At 44.6% G+C, this 19,174-nt stretch overlaps 1 protein-coding gene across 2 annotated transcripts in view; it reads right to left on the bottom strand.

Annotated features, from left to right (window-relative positions):
* The window catches only part of TTC27 (tetratricopeptide repeat domain 27), a 1,731,040-nt gene that overhangs the window by 362,452 nt on the left and 1,349,414 nt on the right, over positions 1–19,174 (bottom strand). For both annotated transcript variants that reach the window (XM_078648753.1, XM_078648752.1), the window contains exon 11: positions 5,561–5,656. In XM_078648753.1, the coding sequence (XP_078504879.1) occupies positions 5,561–5,656 (96 nt within the window). The remainder of the gene's footprint in view (positions 1–5,560; positions 5,657–19,174) is intronic.

Here is a 19,174-nt window from a genome sequence, read left to right as displayed (position 1 = left end):
AAGATGTAGTATGACAATAAAAAGAGTGACAAACTTGTTCAGGTTAAGATTGGTGACTGGGTCTGTGTAAAATCGTCTGTTGATGTACAGAACGGAAAAAGTAAATTTTGCAAACCGGTTAGAGTGGAAAACATTTGTGGGAACACCATTAAGCTTAGTGGTGATCATTGGTGGAATCTGGCTAACATAGTAAAGGTTGGAAAGAAATACCAGAAAATTATGAAGGAGTGGTGGAGGAAATGTGTCACAAGACCAAGAGTCAACATATGGCTAGTGGAAGAATAGTTGTTGATCCAAGCTATTTGAAGAGAAATGGTGGTCAAGTTGCTGATGACTCATCCAAAGATGGAAACAGACCACGTAAAAATGCAAGAACTTTGTTAAGCCGAGTAGGTTTCGCATTCGCGTTTTTATTATGAGCTGTAAGGGTATCCAGCCTTATCTGATACAGGTTCAAGGATGTTACTCACGCATGTTGTTGACTCGTGTCAGTGGTGGATCCTTTTTTAGAATGATTACTTTTCCAGAGCTAAATTCATGGTCTAAAAATCTCCTACCATGTCCATGCGGTGATGTTTCTATCCAACCTATGCTACACTGTATACTCTTCTGTAAATTCTATGATCTTCCCAGGAAAAGATTTTTAATACCCATTTTAAAGAAGTGGGAACTTCGACAACGTAGAACGGCATTTTTGAGGTTACAAATGTTAGAGAATGAACTGATTATGTTTGCTGTATCGACCTTTTTAAAAACTGCTATCAGATATAGGAATACAATGCATTAATTCTCTTACTAAATGAGCTCATCATTCCTGTATAAATAACATACCCAGCTTCTTATTTTTAACAATGAATTTGGCTTAAGAAGGATTTTGTAGTATACTGATCATATGAATATGTCTGGTATATTTTATTCTATTTATTGTGCTTTTATGGTTTTTATGAAACAAAATCGAATAAAGTTATTTTTGATTTGATTTGAGCTGTCTATGTAAAGGTGCTAGATCCATCATTGACACAAATAGGTTTTGCATCGTATTCTTGTGTTATGCATTCTGTTGTAAAAAATGTCTAGTTTTTCTACTATTTACTACTTTTGGTTATATATTTCTCCATTCCTGTTATGTCCACCTGGTCCCGCATTTTTTCCTTTTTTACCTGTGATTTTTTTGTTTGGTTTTTGTTTTGGAAGAAAGGAAGATGGGTAATACTCCATGTGTACCGTAGGCCTGTTAATACGTATCTGATCAGGCCTAATTAAACATTCTATGATGGAATACCATGAAGTAAGTGATGCTGGAACTATGGGAAGTGGTTGGTTTACAGATACAGCTAGTGTGAAGGAGCTCCTGTGTGTTCTTTCTCCACAACCCAGTAGCTCTTTGAATGAAATAAACTTGTATTATTTTACTTGTGACTCATCTCAGTCAAAATGATGGAAACGCGTTGGCCTGCTGGGAAACATCCCCCAATGGCACATGTGCACATACCTCCCATTGGTATCTTTCTCACCACAGTCACTACACATTTATTTGTACAACAGAAGGGGTATGGGAAGATATGTGGAGACAGAAGGGCTTTGAGTTCAAGTAAATTATATTCGAAGTTTATTTTGTAGGTATTCAGGCAGGTGACATCTTTAACATCCAGGAGATTTTCATTGATGAATTCATTTATTTTCACTGGCATAGATGAGCGAATGCGTGAGCTGATTTCAAACAAGAGAAGAACCGAAGTACAAAGGACAGATGGCAATTTAAGTGATCGACCTATTTCGAAGAGGAAGATACTAAATGGTGATGGGTGACAGGGCAGACAGTATATCAGTATAAACACTAATAACATTTAGCAGATTTTCATGAACGATAAGGGTGGGGACGGTGTATGAGTAAGGTCTGTCCCTGTTGGAAATGCTTTAGATTAAGGTGAGGTGCTTTGTGAGTAATCCTAAAAGCTGGTAAAGAGGTTACAGCTTTGATATCTTAAGGGACAAGGTGCATTCCAGGTATGTTCTGGCCATCATCAATCATTTTTATGGTGGGGCTTTCAGTACTCCAGCCAGTTTTGAAGCTCAAACAGAATCATTCGAGGACATTGTTACATCATAGTTCAATTGTTTGTTCACATAGCTTTCCAGGATTTTAGCTAGAAAGGGTAGACAAGGCACTTGATAAAACTTATTACAAAAGCCTGGTTCAGCAGATTATGTTCTTGACATTTAGATAGAGAGGCAACACTGCTGTTCTTTTAAACAGTCATACAAACCTCTTTGATAAAGAGATTAATAAGTAGTTTTTAGTAGCTGTTATAAAGTTGAGGGAGAGATCCTAAAATAGTGGAAGTTTTTGGAGAAGGCATTGGAAAGAGACTAGAAAGAGTAATTGTGATGCAAGAAAGGGAAGAGTAGTAATGTTGCAGTTTAGGCAAGCACTTTGATTACGTCAGAGCAATTTGTTTGTGTCCAGGTTATACACTGCTTTTCATTCATTTAGGGTGGAGCAAGGGTGTTTAGGTTCTGCATAGTCAGGAGCACCTCCTAGTGTGAATAAAGGGTAATTTAATTTTACAAAACTACCTGACTTATGAGATGAAGTAAGTTCATTGTGGACTCAAGGAATACATAGGGTGAGAACATATTATCCCTTTAGGCTGGTAACTTTAGGCCTTGATTGAGAATCCAGGTAGTTTTTATTGCACCAGATAAATAATAATGCCCGGTGGTACGCTATTTGTTGGGTGTGATAACCAGCACCTAGTGTGAGTTTCTGAAGAATTACATGGAGTTTGGTGCAATAAACCCGTACATTTTTTCCCTATTAAATTCCAACAGGTTTGATATGCCAATATTTAACAAAGGGTGAGATATTTAATGCATCTGGTAATTACCAGATATGGTAACTACCACCCAACTTGTAATTCTGAGCCACGCCTAATCAGGGTTTTAGTGTTGGGTGGGAGCTAGAGCAAAGGGTGTATATGGGGTTAGTCTGATGAGGATGTGTCTGCACTGGCCCTATATGTAAATTCAGTTACCAAAAACAGATGTGCTCACCTTAAAGGGCCAACATACACTTGGAGAAAAATCACACTCTTGTGGTTCGGGCAGCAATAAGTCCCCGGTTAAACTACTAAAGTGTCAATTACTGTGGACTTGCAAAGCACCTTCTACAACATCTACAAAGAGCATAGAATGCTACTGTAGGAGCCATTACTTGCTTGAACAGGATCATAATTGGCTTCTCGGAGGAAGTTACATCATTAACTTACCAATTTCAGCATGATCTGTTTTAAAAGTGTGTGGTTATAGTTTAAACATCTGCACAATTTATACCCAGCCTATCTGGTACATTTAGTCGCTTCACATTTCCCAGGGTGCAATCTCTGGAGCAAAGGAAAAAGCAATTTTTATGGTACTGAAATTCAAACTTCTCACTAAAAGAGAGTGTGCTAGCTCAATACAGGCCCTTCTTATATGGAACACCTCGTCATTAGGTATATGAAACACCGTATCATTAGCTCTCCATCTCTGTCGATGTATAAAGCAAATGTTTAGTTAGACATTTTTACGTCTAGCACCACAAGATCTAGTCGGGTGGTGGGCACTTAACAAACGCTGTCAATCATTCCTCAAAAGTTAGTAAAGATTGGCTGAGTAAGTTAGAGAGAATTAAAGGGTCTAGAGTGTTGCCACGTCAGCGAATGGCAAAGGAATGCGAGTTTCTGGGAGAGTTATCACATAAGAATAGCGGAAAAATTGTGTTTTGGTTTCAATATTTTAATTTGGTGAAGAGGAATGGAGACTAGGAGCACAGTTGGTTAAGGATACTGTTGAGGTCATCAAAAAATTACTCTAGAACCTGGTGGGCACTTTAAATGGGGGTTAACAGTAACAAGGATGAATTCTAGAGAGAGTGAAGGAGTTTTATAATGTGTGATGGGTGGTCGCCAGTGAGTTGTCAGAAAAGGACGCCACCCGCTGGCCCTTACAGAAAGAACATGATTGGTGTGAGATGATGGCAAGAATAGTGCTGAGGCCAGAAGGTGTTCCCTATTCCTTGAGATCGAGTCAAAAGTCAGTGTTTGCTGTGTAAAGGAGTGTTCTCAAATAGAAATATCCTGCGATGAACAATGTTACATTAAAGGCATATCTGGGCTCCATTAGCAAGAGGTGAAAGATTGAATGCCTGCAGATTGCCTGCAGATTTTGTTAGGAGTTCATTCAGTGTGGGGAATATATTGGGGGGGGGTTGTCAGCGTACTGCAAAGGTGTTGGAGTATCAATAAATAAAGAGTGATGGGGAAGCAAGGGGAAGTCAAGAGTGGAGAAACAGGACTGAGCCAAAATGCCAGTGATTGAAGAAAGAAATGCAAGGGATAAGGATCAGTGAGACTGTTGAAAGAATCACATTTAAGTCTGTAGGTCCTGACCATTCAGTACAATTCAGGGAGGATTCACAGAAGTTACCCAACAATCACTCAAAAGGCCTGGGGTGTTAGTTCAGGAATCCATCTAGCATCTCGTATGCTGCTGCCCTTGAGTGAAGAAGGAAAGACTTACTGTTAAGACCAATGTTTCTGAAAAATGGCATAACAAAATGCACAGATGCCATAAAATGCTGTTTGGACACAGCAAATGTGCCTGAGCATTCACACGCCGCAAAAAAGTTCAAACAGTGTTTTTTTTTAACTGGACAAATGCCCTCTTTAGAAGCTTCTATCAATGTTTTTGGCAACATTTTACAATCGCTCTAGCAGCTGTATTTGCAGTGATTTTAATTTATTACTAAAATAATGATGAAACTTTTCGTAGATCATGAAAGTGCCAGATATCTTTGTAGCATTCATAAAATGGTGAGCACCTGGATAGAACTACAAAGTATAACTCAAGTTAGTGGACAATGATGAAAGTCAGATCAAGAAAGAAGAAAAAAAATGCATGCTTTTTACAAATGACGTTTCAATTTAACGAAAAGCACAGCCGAAACCCACTAGCCGAATGGGTAAAGGAACAGCAGAGTCCTTCTCTGTCTATCAAACACATCAACTTCAAAGACAACATACACGAGAATAAGTGAAGCACTAAAAATGGCTTCTGCGTCACTTCACAGTATGTGTTCTGAGACAGCTGGAACTTTGAAGGAGCACTGGGTCTCTTCATAGAAAACACGTTTTTTATAGCAGTAACATCTCAAACGTGGGATAGAGTGTGTGTTTGTGAGAGAGATAAAGTGATTAAGTAAGAGTGCGTGAGGGGGAGGCGGTATCTATGCACGTTTCCTGTTGGGACTAGATTGTAGGAAGCAGGTTTGGGGAATAGTTAGCACACGTAATCAAGGCAGGAAAGCCACTGTATCATTGGTTTTAACATATTTACATTTAATATGCAAAACTTGACGGACAAGTAGATAAAGTGATTTCCCCCTAATCAAACCTTTTTGTGGTGAAATGATAAAGGTAGGCTAAAACCCAGGTCTCCACATTCCACGGTCAGTAATTGAACCACTCGACAGCATATCCCCCCTATTAAAGAGTTCTGCGGTCAATATACTGCAACATACCTGAATGGCCCAAACTGGAGGCATTTGTGAACTATAGAACATCTTCAGACGCTCCAGTACAGACGGATTCTTGTCATCAAACTGGTCGGCAAGCGCCTACAATTAAAATATATTGAGAAAAATGACACAACAGTACTAGTAGAATAGCTGTTAACCACATAGACATTACTCACCCTCTAATCGAGCAACTAAAAACACAAAGATTCACATGTTTTACAACTGAAAATCCTGGTATTTATACATTGGCTATCATAGACACGTAAAGCAAAACACAAACCAGGTGGAATCTATTTCTAGAAGGCAACCTCAAACCCAATTATTCCTGGGGGAGGGGAGGGGGTTGGGGTGACCATGACCAAGATGGCACTGAACTTGTAATCTCAGCCAACAGCGGCAGCCTTCCCTCTTGGCCATCCATTGCCATCCAGCAGACCACAGACAAGAATATAAACAGCCTGTGAGCAGCTGACATCAGCGACAGGCACGTGGTAGGCAAGATGGCGGCGGCCCACCCTCACTGAGGTTGCAAGGAGACTCAGCCGGTATCCGGCCCCACCCAGGTACAGCTGTGAGTGGAGACACATGGGAAGCTCAGGTGGCTAGCGGGTCTAGATCCCTCTATACAACCACCCAGAAAGGCCCCCGCAAGTTGGAGTCAGGACTGCCCCCCCAATATGCCACCGCAAACAACAGCGGAGTTTGATGGGCCTTCCATAAGGGAGTCAGCAGCTCCCAAACACAGAGGAGGCACGCGATGCTGGTGGAGCAGAACCTTGTTTAAGGACAAAGAAGAGATTTTGGAGGCAGCCTGCAGAGGTGGTCCCATTTGCTATAATGGTGATGATCTGCAAATATTTCAGGCCCTTTCAATGATGACTCATCAAACGTCGAGCCTTCCGATGTGCCACCTCTTTCCTCGAAGATAATAACATCCATTATATATAGGGCCATCCCTTTCGACTTCTAACTCAGTGGCAGGGGAAACGATGGGTCATTAAATCAATACGGGAGGAGTGCCGTGTGCTGAACCTGCCTCTTCCTGGCACAGAGACTGCTTTACCTCCAGACCAGCCACATGTGAAAAGCCCAGAATGGAAGACAGTGAAGTGCCAAGGTGGTAAAAGAACTCAAAAGCAGGATGTGATATAGTCTTGGAGCAAGTCTAAAGAGTGTGTGGAACAGTAGAATCTGGATCTAACTATGTGTAAATAAATATATATAGCATACATACATATCAGCAGTATACTTAGTAATATTAGTGTACAAGGAATAATCCATCTGTACCCATGTATGCATGCATTTAATAATAGTTACATGTCCAGACATACCCATCTATGTTGTGTATATACATAGACTAGATATACATTCTATATTTTTTATTTTTTTCACATCAAAATCTATGGTTGTACACTTCTACTATAGTTCATTTGCCTCCAATCACATTTACATGCTCTGACAATTGATTATCCTAGAAGGAGCAAAGGAATATGCAGACATCTCCATATGTATAGTCTATATAAAAAGAAACTGAGGTAATGTATAAACTTGAATGTCTTGTTCCATATGGAAGAGCTGAAGATTCTATATACTCAATTTTATTAACATCTAGTTTTTTTTAAATAAATAGATCTAGACATTAAAAAATACATACATGTATATATATATATATATATATATATATATATATACACACATACATACATACATGTGTTCATATACATACATAAAGAGAACAGTGCAGTCACTACACAAAGTATAGGCCCATGTATATGCACAAACCCTTAATGATGTCTCAGTAGATAAACATCAATTTATGAGTGTAAACACGTAGGCTTATTATTTTGACAGATAGATAAATAGACAGATAGAGTGATAGGCAGATAAGCAGACAGAGGCATAGATATATTCAATGAAATAAATCTACAGTTAAACCTTAGTGTATAGTTAGGAAAACTTTATTTATTCTTTATATACAACCAAACAAACTACACAGACATTAGAAATGTTAAACATATAATTACACTTTAAATTTATAATGTATGCACCACCTTTAAATTACTATACCTTAACTCGTTCTTTCTATACAAACTAAACTTAAACTACACAAACATTAGAGATTCTAAAGTTACACATATCTTAATTTTTAATTTACGCAACACCTTCAAATTATTATAACTGACGCACCTCCATACAAAATATATTGAACTCAGTAGCCACACTACATTAACTTTAACACGCACCTTCTCCATGCACTGCTTATACCCTTACATATAATTCACACCATCTAAAATTATAGCTTTTATAACAACACTTAGGAAATAGCAAATCACATCATTTATCAGAATACTGTGTATGGTAGAGTGGCGAGTTATAGTTAATGTAGTGTAGCATCCCCAGAGACACTACAATTCCCTGCCTGGGAGAGTGCAGGTAGGAAACGGAAACCTATTCCTTGCCTACACTCTCCTGGTCAGGGAACCCAACTTTGCTCCTGCTCAGGCGGGAGCAGTGAAGAAAGCTACTCCTGCACTGGTGGTAGCAAACTAATGGAGTCGGCTCCTGCAAGGACTCAACATGGGTGCTGGCTGGGGAACCAGCAGGGGCCGTGGCAGCCTTGGGGCTCCACCGCACCCACCTACAAGGGAAACATTGTGGTTGCCACAGGCAGGCACGAAGGCCCCCTCCAATAACGAAAGTGGCCAGCTCCCACAAGGGGGACTCCGCCCATGGCCCCCAACAAATATTATGTTCTGGGAGCCTAGGGTGGGCACCAGGTAGTCAAAATATGGGGATAAAATGTATAACAAAGGAGCGGCAGGAGCCACTAATTTTTTATTTATTGCTTCAGCATAATGCCCTTGAGATAACTATAGCTGGTGAGTTTAAGTGGTTTTGTTTTTTTAAAACGGTATATTTTAACTGACATTTTTATCCAACTATTATGTCCCTTTTATTTTTGCTATTTTCAGTGAATATACACACAAAGCACAGATTTTAATGACTTGTACATACTGTTTGGCACACTTATGTGTTATGAGTATAGAGGTCATGTAGAGAAGTGCCAGCTCTTGACTAATCACCTGAAGTTGAGATAAAGTAATTCCACAGAAACCCAGAGGTGGCAATGCCTAGTTGCGAATGCCCATCATTGTAATAAACCTGCCGGAAAGTAATACTTGTGTACAGTAGAATGTGGTGCTCTCAAAGCAAAATGTCTCCCTCCACCCTCAAAGAGACAGAAACAAGCTCTAAGAGAAACATCTCTGTCGAGTTCACAAATAACATGCACATACGTCGAGGCACACCAAATCAGTCCAAATTGTAATGTTGGTAGTAACCCATGTAGTAATCACAAGGAGACCATAAAATATTATTTTCTCTTTATTTTATTTTATTCTCAAAGATCCAAGCACAAAAACACACTGGCAGCTGACAAGTGTTTTGTCCAACTGACTTTTTCAAGGCTAGATGGTACAGTCAAAAAATCACGGCACCCCGTAGAACAGTGTACTGGAGGTAAGTGTATATGCAAAGATCCTGAAAGTCTGCAAAACAGACATCAAATTTGGAACATCAGTCATGCAAACTTTCACTGTATTTGCCGGATCCTAAACAATTGGCAAACAATCAAGGTCTTCAATGTTAATAAAGATGTCTGTGGCCCGCCGTTGTCACCACGAGTATCTGTACCTGCAGGCAAAAGTAATCAACGTGGAAATTACGAGTCCAGTTAGTCTCTGCAAAGTGGTTTCAATGAGAAACGGCCGTACCTGTTGTGAACAGCCTGTAGACCACAGTGGACGTTGAAATGCAAATGAGAAACATGCTGTCGGTAAAACCTTGGAATACCACGGAGAGCGACCAGTCCCCAAGCCCTGATAAGTTTGGAACTGGAGAGGAGGCAGGACGCATGCCGGTTTGTTGAGATGGTTGTCAGTGAATCTTATGTTTGTGGTTAACAAATTCCTTAGTAGCTGCTTGAACAGAGAACAATCTAGCACCCATGTATTTCTTGTATGCTGTATTTTTGAGGTGGGAAGCCCTTCTACAGCGTACATTACTTTGTTGTATGTATTTGGGGATTTCCTTTTGATGAAAACGGTTTCTTTGCCATGTATTGCTTTGAGGGCGATACAACCAGCTTGAAGAAAAACTTTCTGGCAATTGGTTACCAGTGCAGGGGGAATGTGTGCTTGTGGCTTTACATGTAAGAGTAGTCTAGCAGTAGAGTTCTGAATTCTCTGTAATCTTTTCATAGTCATGATCTAGACCATTAGCGTAATCAAGTTTTGATAGGAGAAGAGAGATTGTCACTTGGACCTTGTGGGAGAATTGTAAGTGCAGGAAGATGTTTTGCAGCCCTTTAATTGTAAGAAAGCTTGCTCCGGCTACCTTATCAACTTGGGCATTCATAGAGCGCTTCACGTCCATAGCGGTAGTTCTGAGGTTTCTTACCTCCTTAGATTTTTTTTCTCAGTGGTCCTAGATCATCAGACCAGGAGCAGAGAGGGCCATAAGTCTTCCTGTACCCACAGATGAGTATTTCAGTTTTGGACACATTTAGTTTGAAGTGGCTCTCTGTGATTCATTGGTAATCAGCCTGGAGACAACTGATTTTGGATTTTCTAATGTCCTTGGGGCTTTTCAATTTCAGAAGTATCTGTGTGTCATCTGCATAGTCACAGGAGAAGAAGTGAAAACCATTGATGAGTTCTGGTAGCAATTGCATGTAGATGTGAAAAAGCAGGATTGAGAAGATTGAGCCTTGAGGGTCTCCAGCTTTTATGTAGTATGGTTTGGAAGAGAATGAAAGATTCTGGATGACATACGATTAGTGTGTCAAGATGAACTGTGTGAAAGGTCGCTGAAAGGTCTAAGAGAAGTAGAGCAGAAACCCCATTTTGGTCAACTGTGTTTTTATGGTCATCCTAGATTGAGATTAGGACTGATTCAGTGCCTCTATCTGGACAGACTCCAGTTTTGAAGTCAGATGATAGGGCATTCATTGTCTTCAATGAAATGTGATATATGGACAAAGGATGCTCTTTTTATAAGTTTGGCCAGGAATTGTCTGTTTACTAAGATCAGTAGTTGTGGGGGCTTGAGTGTCCAGAGTAGTTTCCTTTAATAACAATCATATATATGCCTTTTTTAGGTCTTCTTGGAAAACTCCTGTTGTTAAGGAGTTGCTGATGAGTGTTATGACTGGGATGGCTACTAAAGTTGTTAGAGAATGTTTCTGAAGATTTGAGACGGATAATGGTCATTTATGGCAGCCAGCAGGCTTGCTTGCTTGCTTTGACAAGATCCAGATATTCAGTTGGTGCTAGTTCTTTAAAGGAGTGTAGAGGTTGTTTTAGCTTTCCCAATAGTGGTTTGCTGCTAATGGGTTCGGACTGTTGGTGTTTTGTTGGGTGAGATATATCCAACATGTTTGCTTTAGATGTGTAATGATTAACTGTTTTGTCACAAATATCTTAAAATACGGGATTAGTTCCTTCTGTGCATTTTGACTTACAAAATTCTGTGAGTATTCTTTTAAATAATTTATTAGTACATTTTAGATCCGGCTAGATAGTATAGTTTTTGTTGTGCTTTTTTATCGTAGACTTGTATATTCTATCATGTCTGCATTATAGGCGTATTTTGTCTGGTGGGTTGCTGAGTTTTGTTTGTATAGAATTTATTGTGACCTGATTTGTATTGGAGCTTAACTGCTTTTCTCATTCCAAACTCATCTTGTTCCGAAGTCAATATGTAGTTGTGGGTAGAATGAGTTTAACTGGAGTGAATTGTGGTCTTGTGGTGGAACGCAACCAGGTAGTGGTCTGATCACATAACTGGAGTAATGCTTCACTAGGGCAGGGACCTGAAGAAGCAGATTCTTAGGAGAACAGGAAACATAGAAAGGTACAAGACGGGGAGTAATCTCTAAAAAAAAGAGAAACCATATAAAAAACAACACGAGATGTGACAGCTTTGCGAGAACAAGATGATTTCACGTCCTGCAGTAAGGGAGCGGGAGGGGGGAGTTGGGGGAAGTTGGCGGGGGGGAATTAAGCAAGAATATATAGAAATCCACTTAAGTAGATGGGATGAAACAAGTAATATGTACTATGTAACGAATGTCCTAGAAAATATGCTTTACTGTAATGCACATTTCCTGGTACATAACAGAGAAATATAAAGGCGCCATGGAGGAAATAAAATATGTTTTAAAAAAACTGGAGTAATGCTTTAAAAAGTGACTAGGTCCGTGTTGCCCACCATGACATCTAAGATTTCTCTGGCGATGATGTGTGTGGTATTGGGAATGAGCTGTTGTAGGCTGTGTGTGTCTAGGCCAGTGAGGTTTGTTCTAGGGTGTGGCATGTTAGGTTTGTCAAACCATATACACAGGTTACCAAGGGTGCATAGTTTTGTTTTTTTTGCAACACATTTGATTGGTTTTAAGAAGATAAACATCGCTACAGCAAAACAGAGCGGCAATAGTAGAACAATGGCGCAATAATTTCCCCCAGCTTCTTCCCCTCGCTCACTCTCAAGAAGGGATCCTTTCCTCTTGAGCTCCCACAGCAATCTCTCCGTCTTGAAATAGTATCCATCAGCCCCTGAATGTTTCTACTTCCTGTTCTATAGTGATAGTTGGCAAAGTGTCAGGGGCTTATGGAGGCCCCTTTATAATCGCCCCATCTTTTCCTGATCTTGTCATGCTTCAGGGGGCATCCCCTAGCCTCGTACACTGGGAGTTCTCCACTCATGCACCAGTCAAGACTCTTACTCCGCTCCTTCACAGAGAAAGAGTCACTAGCTTTCCACACACACAATTTCTCACTTGGCCACAGTAAGTCATAGACATTGCACAGCTAGGCTATACTGAACTGCTTCTACGTCTGTGGTGTCCTGGAGTAGGGCAAACTTAGGATCGGAAGGGATAGCCCTCCCAGAAAGGATAAGACCATCCGCCAGAATGACTCCACCTTTGCACAAGACCATACATATGTAAAAGGTCTCCCTCCCAAGTCTCACACCATGGACAGGTAGGAGAAGTAACCATCTGCCAAAGTTTGTAACTAGTAAATTAAACCCTGTGAAGGTATCAATTTGATGAGGTTGAATTGGGTCACAATTGCATAGTGTCTTGCAGAGGCTAAGGCCTCTGCCCATTCCTCATCTGTGAGAGCTTTAAAGTACTGTTCCAGTGAGTGTCACAGTTTAATGACCGTGTCGGGTATGTTGTATATCAGCATTTGTTATATTTGTCTTATGTTATGGGCTCCCAGATCCCCCATGAGCAGTTTCGCCCCAGTAGGGTTATGTTCCGGGAGGACCTCTAAATCCCAGATATAGGGGCTGTGTCCAAGATGGCGGACTGACGAGACATATTTTTCAGGTCCTCTGCTGCTTGCTGATCTCGAGGCGTGACGCCTGCCCCCCTCGGTCACCACTTGCTGCCTGAGGTGCAGGGACAGTGAAGGAACTTGCACGCTGGGGATTGGTCGGGAGTCCTAATCCCCACAGTTGGCAAGAATGCGGAGAGACGGCCCACGGGACAGGGAAGCAAAATGGCAGTGTCAGCGGCATGTTAAAGAACGCTCTGGCTGTACGGACTCCGAGGCTCGTGGAGGAGTGGGGCTGCCATTTGGAACTGCAATCGGGGCTCCGTGAGCTCATCCACGACAGCGGGAACTGGCAGCTGCTCTGCAGCGGGCCATACGAAGAGGTGAGCAGACACCGCGGGATGCAGACTGAGATCCTCATCAGCGCTGGGGCTACTGCTTATTCAGGTGCCCCCCTTCCTCGCCCGCGGGGGAAAACTGAGACCTTTGACTCCAGCGCCTCACCATAACCTGTAATATGCCTATAGAGAACTGTGTGCATATGTGGGCAAAGTGGGGCACTACAAGAGGCCCTATTAGCGAGGTGACAATGACAGCCGTGCCTTGGTCCTCATGGTGAGGCAAGGTTAGGCCCAGAAAGCTCTTCATAGTGTGGCTGTCACCCACCATCTACCCCCTTTCGGGTCTGTGTCTTCCTTTCTATCTACCTGCTCAGCGCCGCACAGTGCACAGAGGGGTATCAGCATCCTGACGAGTAGCGTTACACTGTGCATGCCATCTGCTGGTAGTCACCTACAGCACCCTGACAGTAGGTGAGGAGAGTCCAGGCCCAAGGTCGCACCTACGACTGCAGCGCCTACGTGGGCCCGCAGCATCAAAGAGTCATTGCTCCCTGCACCCTGGAGCAAGAGCATGTGGCTCAGGAGGAAGACCCCACAATGCCAGGCTAGGCAGTGAAGCATGCATACAATACCAGAGTAAGCCTGTGAATTGTGCCTGAAATCAGCAATCTGCCAGTGGCCCTACAACAGACTAGAAGCACTGTCCTGATGGGCAGGTAATCTGAGCTGCACCAGCCAGAAGGAAAAGGCAGCGCGACTTCTCCAATAAGACCGTGAGTTTGGGACACAATGGGCACAGTGGTTGCTGACTTAGAGCATGGTGGTGACTGTGAGGGTCGGCCATTTCTCCTACTTGCCTAAAGACCCACAAGGGTGTGAGGGACAGAGCAGCGGCTGCTAAGAAACATCCCAAAGGCTGCTGGGAGAACCTTCGGCAGCTGGCATAGAAGGAAAACCCTTTGGGGGTCAGCACTGAATGAAAGGTTGGCCAATAGTGCTTCTAGCGACATGCATGCCTTTGTCGATCCTGTTGCATCTCACCAGCACCGGTTTCCATGCCAGCAAGAGGATTCTTCCCCTCCCCTCTTAGAAATTGGCACCTATTCTCCAGAAGTCTTGTTTTGAGGAAGAGGGGAGGGGTGCAACGCACTGCAGCCCCGTGGTACTTAAACCGCGCCACTTGACCTGCGCACTACTCACTGATCAGAACGCTATTCTCTACTCCTGAGGCGGAAAGCCGGGAGTCTTTGTTTTAATTTCTAAACTGTTTTTAACCCTCCTCACTGCCACTCACCTCCTTTCCTTCCCCCCTCCTTCTCGCTCCGGTCCCAGCACTGCCGATTTTGGGGCTACTGCAGGGGACCAGGTACAGCGACTTCAGCCGCCATCTTGGAGGGAGAGAGTCGTGAGGAAGCGGTCCAGTCGTCAGACCCTCCCGCCTCCCGCTGGTACTTAAACCGCGCCACTTGACCTGCGTGCTACTCACTGATCAGAACGCTATTCTCTACTCCTGAGGCGGAAAGCCGGGAGTCTTTGTTTTAATTTCTAAACTGTTTTTAACCCTCCTCACTGCCACTCACCTCCTTTTCTTCCCCCCTCCTTCTCGCTCCGGTCCCTGCACTGCCGATTTTGGGGCTACTGCAGGGGACCAGGTACAGCGACTTCAGCCGCCATCTTGGAGGGAGGGAGTCGTGAGGTAGCGGTCCAGTCGTCAGACCCTCCCGCCTCCCGCTGGTACTTAAACCGCGCCACTTGACCTGCGCGCTACTCACTGATCAGAACGCTATTCTCTACTCCTGAGGCGGAAAGCCGGGAGTCTTTGTTTTAATTTCTGAACTGTTTTTAACCCTCCTCACTGCCACTCACCTCCTTTCCTTCCCCCCTCCTTCTCGCTCCGGTCCCTGCACAGCCGATTTTGGGGCTACTGCAGGGGACCAGGTACAGCGACTTCAGCCGCCATCTTGGAGGGAGGGAGTCGTGAGGTAGCGGTCCAGTCGTCAGACCCTCCCGCCTCCCTACAGTATATAATGCCACCCCTGTCCCGGCCGCGCAGCGGCCGCGCCGAAGGCGCGCCAAAGGCAAGCCCGTCTGCGCCCGTCCGCGCCCAAACGGGACCCGGGCCAGCCACTATGCCCAAAAATACTCTTATTCTTCCCTACAATTACGGGCTTACCAGGGTAACTGGCATATCAGTCCCCCTGCTCTGATTCGCATCCGTGATCTCGGAATTTCCTTGCTTACCCCCACGGAATCCACCCTTCCCACAGGTTATCGCCCACAGCCCTCTGCTATTTCTCTCTCTGCTCAGGCTAACATCATCCTCCTGAACACCCGCTCGGCGGTTAAGCATCAATCAGAGCTCTACAATCTCTTGACTTCGGCCAAACCCGAATTTGTATTTTTAACGGAAACATGGTACTCCCCCGATTCATCCCCCGATGTCCTGGCAACCCTCCCTGAGTCGTATTACGCCCTTCGCGCGGACCGCCCAGGTGGGAAAACCGGCGGCGGTGTGGCTATAATTATCCATTCTAAATTTCAGTTGCAACTTTTGCCTTACCCCAATATTCCTGCTGTAGACTTCTTGGTCGCTCGTTCTACCAACCTCACTATCCCTCTGACCTGTTTATTGTTATACCGCCCCCCTCAGGCTATGCCTCATTTCATCATAGCCATTCAAGACTTGTTGGCCACTTTGGTGGTCAACAACTCTTCCATACTCATCCTAGGCGATTTTAATTTCTGGCCCCATGATCCCCGAGAAGATCTGATGTCCAAAGATTTCACTGAATCGCTTGGCTGTCTTAATTTCTCGCCTCTGATTCACCTCCCCACCCAGTCTGGTGGACATACTTTGGATCAGATCTGGGTTGCCAATATCTCCACTTCCGCTCTCTCCATTTCCCCCTGCATCTGGTCTGATCACTTTTTAATTTCCCTCTCCCTTGAATTGGGAGCTGTTAATAAAGTCCCTCTGCCAAAAAACAGGCGGCTCCGCAACTGGAACCATGTGGACATGCCTGCCTTGTGTGCATCCCTTGTGGCCTCCTCCCCCGATCTAGTCGATTCATCGCCGGACTCACAGGCGACGACCCTTACCAACTGGCTCTCAGCAGCCTGTGAGACAGTCGCCCCTCTCAAGCTGGTCAGGTCTTGTCGCACACATGAGGCAAATAGGTGGTTCACCGAAAACCTCAAAGCCCTTAAGCTTTCTTTAAGGCAAGCCGAACGTCACTGGAGACGTACATATTGTCCCACCCTAAAACTCCAGTACTCTGCCCTTCTTCGTAGTTACAAAAAGGAGATTTTGGCGGCTAAAACGGAGCACTTCTCCACTAAAATTCTCCTAGCCAGCAATAAGCCCAAGGAGATTTTCTCCATTGTCCACAATCTAGCAGCTGCAGATCGAGTACAGCCCAAACCCGTTCCCTCTCAATCCCTCTGTGACTCCCTCAATTCCTACTTTGTTGACAAGATAGTGGCTATCAAACACAACATCTCCCTGCCCCCCCTTTCCTTTCTCCCCCCTCTCCTGCCCCCCCTTCCGTTTTCCTCGACTCATTTCCTCTATTGTCTGAAGAGACTTTTCTTGGTCTCTTAGGGAAGGTCAAATCTGGGTCCCCCTCGGACTGTTGTCCGGTCCGCATACTCAAGGAAGTCTTCTCCCACTGTCCCGGTCCCCCACTCACTTTATTAAATGCTTCTATTCAACAGGGCATCGTTCCAGCCATTTTCAAATCGGCTATTATCACCCCTATCTTGAAAAAACCTGGGAGTGACCCTTCCTCCCTCTCCAATTTCCGCCCTATTTCCCTTCTCCCTTTCTTTGGAAAGACCCTGGAGAACCACATCACCTCTTGCCTCTCGACTTTTGTTGAGGACAACCACCTCTTATCCTCCCACCAGGCCGGTTTCCGTCCAGCTCATTCGACGGAATCCGTGATTCTTTCCGTCCTGGACGAGCTTAGGCAATGTGCTGATTCCAATTCTTCCCAGGCCTTGGTCCTCCTCGACTTGTCCGCGGCCTTCGACACGGTCGACCATTCTATCCTTATCGACCGTGTCGAGGGAGCGGGCATTCGGGGCTCTGCCCGGGCCTGGCTTTCCTCTTTCCTCAGTGGCCGGACTCAGGCCGTCCACCTCGACGGCTTCTCAGCCACACCCTGCCCGATCACTTGTGGGGTTCCCCAAGGTTCCGCTCTTTCCCCCCTCCTCTTTAATCTTTATATCCACCCTCTCATCCTGGCCTTACAAAACATGGAAGTGTCTGTTTATAACTATGCAGACGACCTCCAGCTCATCTTTAACCTTTCCCCCTCACCTGATTCCAGCTCTAACCTCTGCTCTGTCCTTACCTTTATATTTGACTGGATGAATGCCAACCAGCTCAAATTGAACCCAGACAAAACAGAGTTGTTACTTACTGGCCGTCTCCCTAGCCCTTGGTCCCCCGCTTTCTGGCCCCCTGCCCTTGGTCCCCCCCTTCCCCCTCTGTTAAAGTTAAAACCCTAGGTATTTTAGTTAGTCAAGACCTGACTATGCGCCCCCAGGTCAGCGCTGTAGTATCATCTTGTTTTTTATCTTTACGTATCATCCGCAAAATTTCCCGCTTCTTTTCTGTTGAGGCCCTTAAGCTCATTGTCATGGCCATGATTGTCTCCCGCCTGGACTATGGCAATGGACTGTTTGTAGGAATCCCGGCATATGAGCTCCGACGCCTACAGCTTATTCAGAACCAAGCAGCCCGTTTGATATACCATCTCCCCAAGTATCACCACGTCACCCCCCTTCTCAAATCACTTCACTGGCTCCCCATTCCCCAGCGCTCTCTCTTCAAGTTGGGTTGCCTTCCCTTTATGGCTCTTGCAGGCACTGCCCCGGGCTTTGTCAAATCTAAAATCCGGCCCTATCTTCCCAAGAGAGACCTCCGCTCTTCTTCCCAAATCCTCCTGGTAGTTCCTCGTTTCAAGAGGAAAAAACATGGTGGCCTCCGCTTCTCTTTTCTTGCCCCTACCTTCTGGAACAGCCTTCCCCTCCCCCTCCGGTCCATAACCAATTATATGGACTTTCGGAAGGTTCTTAAAACCCATCTCTTCGCCTTAGCTTTTCCTCTATAACTATCTTTCCTGCTCTTTTTTTTCTCATCTTTTGTTCTGTACTCTGGGTATAGCGCCATGAAACCGCTTGGTGTTAGCGCGCTCAACAAATGCCTTCAACTTCAACTTCAGCCCTGTTTTTGACGCTATACGGCATTCCTGGGGACCATCCTCCCCACAATGAGCAAAGGCCCTCTGGACACGCTCTAGGCTCACTGAGACTGAGCCTATTACAAAGAACTGGGGGGTTGCTTATTTACCACTGTGGCAGATACTGAGCTGGGGTTAGCACCCTTTCTACCTCAACGCTGCAACAGCGCCTCTATGTCGCACAAGCAGAAGAGAGAGCACCCTCACCGGGGTTTGAATTCCTGTTTGGGCTCCACCAAACTAGGCTGGAGGGGACCAGAGCTCTTGTTGCAGAGGCATTTTTGCTGAGCCCTGAAAGCAAACGGGCTCGAGAGGGAGGTCTCCAACACATCTTACGTGGGTGTGGCCCCAGGAATACAGAAGCGGCTGGCAGGATCACCATAACAGCTTTGCAGAAAAAAAACCCTTTGTGAGAGAACTAGGACTGCACACTACCCGCATGTGGGCCCATGATACCTTTCAGCTTCGGTGTCCGGTGCAGTTTACTGTGGCCCTAGATCGATGACCATGGCAGCAGCGCGAGCGAGGCAGGAGAGTTCCTTTAAAGAGATGCTTACTAGGCCGAACAGAAGCTCGTCAAAGGAGGGACCTCCTCCTTGGCAACTACAGCCTGCAACAGACTGAGAGGATGGTGACGGACCAGTGATGAGATCCTTTTTGGAGGTTCTATTTGCCTTCCTTCAGGAC

The sequence above is a fragment of the Lissotriton helveticus genome, chromosome 6 (assembly GCF_964261635.1).
Source record: "Lissotriton helveticus chromosome 6, aLisHel1.1, whole genome shotgun sequence".
NCBI classification, from domain to species: domain Eukaryota; kingdom Metazoa; phylum Chordata; class Amphibia; order Caudata; family Salamandridae; genus Lissotriton; species Lissotriton helveticus.
Note: the sequence above shows the minus strand (reverse complement) of the source record. Positions and strands in the feature narration are given on the sequence as shown.